Source organism: Colobus angolensis, unplaced genomic scaffold, assembly GCF_000951035.1.
Source record: "Colobus angolensis palliatus isolate OR3802 unplaced genomic scaffold, Cang.pa_1.0 Scaffold25, whole genome shotgun sequence".
NCBI classification, from domain to species: Eukaryota; Metazoa; Chordata; class Mammalia; order Primates; family Cercopithecidae; genus Colobus; species Colobus angolensis.
This window is the reverse complement of record NW_012115710.1, coordinates 1,200,429-1,206,141: the sequence shown is the minus strand read 5'-3', so window position 1 is coordinate 1,206,141 and position 5,713 is coordinate 1,200,429. Positions and strand designations below refer to the sequence as shown.

Below are 5,713 nucleotides of genomic sequence, written 5' to 3'. Positions count from 1 at the left end.
AAAAGTTCTGCTGGAGAAGAAGTAGTTTTTGCAGGTTATGGAATTTTTTTTTTTTTTGGACACAGAGTCTCGCTCTGTCTCCCAGGCTGGAGTGCAATGGTGTGATCTCGACTCACTGCAACCTCCACCTCCTGGGTTCAAGCGAGTCTCCTGCCTGAGCCTCCTGAGTAGCTGGGATTACAGCTGCCCACCACTGCACCTGGGTAATTTTTGTAAATTTAGTAGAGACGAAGTTTCACCATGCTACCCAGGCTGGTTCTGAACTCCTGACCTCAGGTCATCTGCCCAGCTCGGCATCCCAGTGCTGGAATTACGGTGTCAGCCACTGCACGTGGCCAGGTTATGGAAATGTTAAGTTTCATTATTGTGCTATAATCTAAGATGTTTAACATACCTGCAACAATAACCTCTCCCCATATATCAATACAACACACTTCACTTCTGCATACTGAAAGGAATGGACACTAACGTGGTTGTTATATTCACCCTGGAATCATGCTTCAACCACTGACATGTTTACTAAGAACGAAAAGACAAAACTATTTAAAATATTAACAGTGCTTGGGCATGGCGGCTCACGCCTGTAATCCCAGAGTTTTGGGAATCTGCGGCAGGTGAATCACTTGAGATCAGGGGTTTGAGACCAGCCTGACCAACATGGTGAAATCCCTTCTCTACTAAAAACACAAAAATTAGCTGGGCATGGTGGTGAGCAACTGCAGTCCCAGCTTCCAAGAAAGCTGGCGCACAAAAATCCTTTGAGCCCGAAAGGTGGAGGCTGCAGTTAGCCAAAATCGTTCCACTGCACTGTAGCCTGGGCAAAAGAGTGACGCTGTCATAAAGAAAGAAAGAAAAGAAAAGAAAAGAAATAAATAAGGAAAGAGCAGAGGAATATGTGGGGGCAAAGAAAGATGTACCTTCAGAGATCTCAGGAAACTTTCCTTTTCCCACAGAATTCTCCCACTTGCAGAGTTTCCCCACACACTATTGGAAGGTGGAGCTTCCACTCTGCCCATCTGAGCTCTTACCTGCCTTTACACCTGTAATACATTCCCACCCAGCTGGATTTTTTTTGCTATTTTCACTTCACTCTCCACGGTCCAGGGCTCTTTCCCTTGCTCCAACATGGAGACAGCAGGTCAGAAAGAGACTCCTGCTTATAAAAGGAAAGGACCATGACGTGCTGGAGCTTTTCTAGAGTCCCAGCCCTAAATTTCTGTAGGAAACAAGACATTACAGATGGATGTAGGAAAATATTTCACTAATTGCTCTGCTGACTGCCTCCTTCTGAATGCCGAGGGAGCATTCAATATGTAATATGTGGACATCGAGCTCTCTTCCAAGAACTACTGAATTGAAAGCACAGGAGAAGCAAACAGGGAACTGGATATCTTTAAAGCCAGCCGTAAGGTTTTGTTTTTGTTTTTTGAGACAGTGTTGCTCTGTCATCCGGGCTGGAGTGCAGCGGTGTGCTCTTGGCTCACTGCAACCTTGGCCTCCTGGGTTCAGGTGACTCTCTTTCCTTAGCCTTCCCAGGAGCTGGAATTACAGGTGTGCACCACAATGTCTGGCTAATTTTTGTATTTTTGGTAGAGATTGGGTTTCTCCAAGTTGGCCAGGCTGGTCTCAAACTCCTGACATGAAGTGATCCACACGCCTCAGCCTCCCAACGTGATGGGATGACAGGTGTGAGCCACCACGCCTGGCTTGCCATAAGGTTTTATCCCTACTTTAGTTCTGGAACCCACATTGAGCTATCATGAAGAATGCAGAACATTTAAACAAAGGGGACAATGAAAGTCCAGATGCTACATCATGAAGCTTTTCATGTCAAAATCAATACGGCTTCCATTTTAGTCAAGCAAGGATGTGGCTCCCAAGAGAACCCAGAGAAAATACAAAGATTCACAAGGGCACATCCCCAGGAGGGAAGTAATCCTCACCCAGGGAGACCAGGTTCCTGTAATTCTCCAGCATCACGTCCCTGTACAGAGTCCTCTGAGCAGGGTCCAGGCATTTCCACTCCTCCTGAGAGAATTCTATGGCCACATCCCTGAATGTCAACAGACCCTGAAATGAAAACACATTTTAAGGAAATGGCTATGGGAGGAGTTCTTATCTTTACAGAAAATGAGAAGAGGAGAGAGGGGAAAGCGTGGATTTAATTGTAGTGAATGTTCTGACAAATCCAAGTGAGGGATTTTTCACCACACGATGTCTTCCCAGTGGTGTTTGATTATAATTTTTGAGGAGGCCATAACATTCTCTCAGTGTGAATTTCTTTTGTAAAAAATACAAGAAATGAATAAAAAATCAAAGCAAAGCTCCTTTTATACAAATGTTTGAAACTTTTATGGACACACCAAGTGACACTCAGTATCTAGATGAGACACAGCACGAGTGATGTCTTCAAAGATGTCAATGTCCACAGTTAAAGATCAGCTGGGTGCAGTGACATATGCCTGTAATCCCAGCTATGTGGGAGGCTGAGGCAGGAGAACTGCTTGATCCTGGGAGGCAGAGGTTGCCGTGATCCCAGATTGCATCACTCTACTCTACTCCAGCCTGGGCAACAGAAACTCCATCTCAAAAAAAAAAAAAAACGAAAAAAGAAAATTAGCCGGCATGGTGGGAGGCACCTGTGGTCCCAACTACTTGGAAGGCTGAGGTGAGAGGATGGCTTGACCCTGACGGTGGAGGTTTTCAGGGAGCTACGATCATATCAGGGCACTCCAGCCTGGGCAACAAAGCGAGACCCTGTCTCTAAATAAAATAAAATACATGAAGACAAAATTAGTCAAAGCACAAAAATCCATTTTGTAAATGCTTACAAAATAATAAAACCTACACAGACTCAAAAAAAATTAGATGTTAATACAAAGGATTGTCATTTGTCCCAAATTTTCAAAATATAAAAGATTTTCAAAATATATACATGCTTGTACATATGCATAAATGTGTGTGTATATGTGTGGGGATGTGTGTATATATACATATACACATACACAGGTTTTAAAAATATAAAATGTAGCAAGTTTTGCCAGGTGCGGTGGCTCATGCCTGTAATCCCAACACTTTGGGAGGCCGAGGCGGGTGGATCACAAGGTCAGGAATTTGAGACCAGCCTGGCCAACATGGTGAAACCCCATCTCTACTAAAAATACAAAAATTAGCTGGGTGTGGTGGCGTGCACATGGAGTCCCAGCTACTGAGGAAGCGGAGGCAGGAGAATTACTTGAACCTGGGAGGCAGAGGTTGCAGTGAGCTGAGATAGTGCCACCGCACTCCAGCCTGGTGACAAAGCCAGACTCCGTCCCAAAAAAAAAAAAAAAATAGCAAGTTTTGTTTAACTGGAAAGGAATCTCATCTTGCTAGAAAAGGATACTTTGGCAGCTGGTGGTGGGTGGAATCTCATCAGCTCTAGGAAACAGGAAATGCCTCATCCTAGACGAAGCAATTACCCTTTTAACTGCCTGGCCTGGAGGATGGAGAATGGCTTGAACCTGTGAGTCGGAGGGTACAGTAAGCCAAGATCATGCCACTGTACTCAACCCTGGGTGACAGAGCAAGACTCCGTTTCAGGGGAAAAAAAAAAATGATACTAGGTGGAATAAGAACATGGCTTTATCCTCTAGGATAGAAAACAAAGTACTGCTGCCACATTTGAGAAAAACTGTAACCATTTTTACCACAAACACCTGTTTCACAAGCCTCTCCACAGTGACACCACTGTCTTCATGAGCTTAATGTGCTAAGAATGGTTTAATGAATCTCTTGCTATTATTTAGGTTGATTTCATATTCTTTTTTTTTTTTGAGACGGAGTCTCGCTCTGTCGCCCAGGCTGGAGTGCAGTGGCGCCATCTTGGCTCACTGCAAGCTCCGCCTCCTGGGTTCACGCCATTCTCCTGCCTCAGCCTCCCGAGTAGCTGGGACTACAGGCACCCGCCACCTCGCCTGGCTAGTTTTTTGTATTCTTTTGTTTCACCGTGTTAGCCAGGATGGTCTCGATCTCCTGACCTCGTGATCCGCCCGTCTCGGCCTCCCAAAGTGCTGGGATTACAGGCTTGATCCACGGCGCCCGGCCTGATTTCATATTCTTAAAATAATGATAGGATCATTCTTGTATCATTCATATCTATGTATGAACTTTACATTCTAATTAGTAAAATTTTTTGAGTCAGAAACACAGTAACTCACTCAATTATCTAAAAATGTACTATAATGTCAGGCAGAAAAGATTTCTCATTATTGGTCTCCTTTTCTAGAATTTACCACGTACTTTGTGCCCATTAATAGGTGACTTCCATTGGCAGCTGCTCTAATCCTGATCCACAGAGAACTGACAGAGCATCCAGATGTGGCTCCTGAACAATCCCTGCTGCCCAACAGCACTGACACCACGGGACCCTCACCCCGTCTCCATCCATGTCTGGTGTGAGCCCTTCCCAGGCCCATGCCCAGTGCCACCTCTTCCCAAGTTCATGTCACTGGGTCACAAGAGATAAAATCTAAGCGAGATGAGAGGGACTGAGGGAAGGCACGGGTGAGGGTGAGCAAACCTGTCAGGCAGGACACTTCAGACTCAGAGAAGATTCTCAACTCCAAGCCCCAGTGTTTCTGAAAGGAAGGAGACAGAACAATCCACCGAGAATATCATCTCACCTGAGGAGGAGCCATCCCTGACTCCTCTGCTTTCCTCTTCCTTTTCTGGATTTCTTCCTCACATACCAAGAGTCTTTAGAAGTCAATCCTGAATGTTAAAAATATGTTGTTTATTGCTCAGAATCAACACACCCCGTCCCTGTAACACAACCACACATACAAAGGAGACCCCACCCTGGGAAATATGGTCTCCGATGCTGCCCACTGCCCCAAGGATGATAAACTCCTACAGGAAAACTCCCGCTCACCTCCCGCAGGAGCACACACACACGCTGCAGCAGCAGGGAGCTGGGCTGGAATGAGCTCCCCTTCAGGGCACAGACCCAGCCTTCAGCAAACCCCATGCAGAGGCTGGGTGCGGTGACTCACACCTGTCATCCCAGCACCCTGGGAGACCAAGATGGGTAGATCCCTGGAGCTCAGGAGTTTGTGACTAGCCTGGGAAACATGGTGAAACCCCATCTCTACCAAAAATACAAAAACTTAGCCAGGTATGGTGGTGCACATCTGTGTGTCTGTGGTTCCAGCTACTTAGGAGGCTGAGGTGAGAGGATCATTTGTGCTCAGGAGTTCAACACCAGCCTGACCAACATGGTGAAATCCTGTCTCTACTAAAAATACAAAAATTGGGCCAGGTGCGATGGTTCATGCCTGTAATGCTAGCGGTCTGGAAGGCCAAGGTGGGTGGATTACTTGAGGTCAGGAGTTCTAGACCAGCCTGGCCAACATGGTGAAACCCTGTCTCTTATTAAAAATACAAAAAGTAGCTGGGCTTGGTGGGCATCTGTAATCCCAGCTACTCGGGATGCTGAGGTTGGAGGATCACTTGAACCTGGGAGGTGGAGGTTGCAATGGGTTGCGATCAGGCCACTACACTCCAGCCTGGGTGACAGAGTAAGACTAAAATAAAAATAAAAATAAAATAAAATAAAATACTACAAATACAAAAATTAGCTAGGTGTGGTGGTGGGTGGCACCTGTATCTCAGTTACTTGGGAGGTTGAGGCACAAGAATCACTTGAACCCAGGAGACAGAGGTCACAGTGAGC

The 5,713-nt window shown here is 45.9% G+C and overlaps 1 protein-coding gene across 1 annotated transcript in view; it reads right to left on the bottom strand.

Annotated features, from left to right (window-relative positions):
• LOC105514660 (zinc finger protein 320) overlaps window positions 1–4,719 on the bottom strand; it is a 13,350-nt gene extending 8,631 nt beyond the window's left edge. The window contains exons 1-2 of the mRNA XM_011946168.1: window positions 4,665–4,719; window positions 1,944–2,070 (exon numbers count right to left, since the gene is read on the bottom strand). Coding sequence (XP_011801558.1) covers window positions 1,944–2,070; window positions 4,665–4,679 — 142 coding nt within the window. The 5' untranslated portion in view covers window positions 4,680–4,719. The remainder of the gene's footprint in view (window positions 1–1,943; window positions 2,071–4,664) is intronic.
• Between the last annotated feature and the right edge of the window lie 994 nt (window positions 4,720–5,713).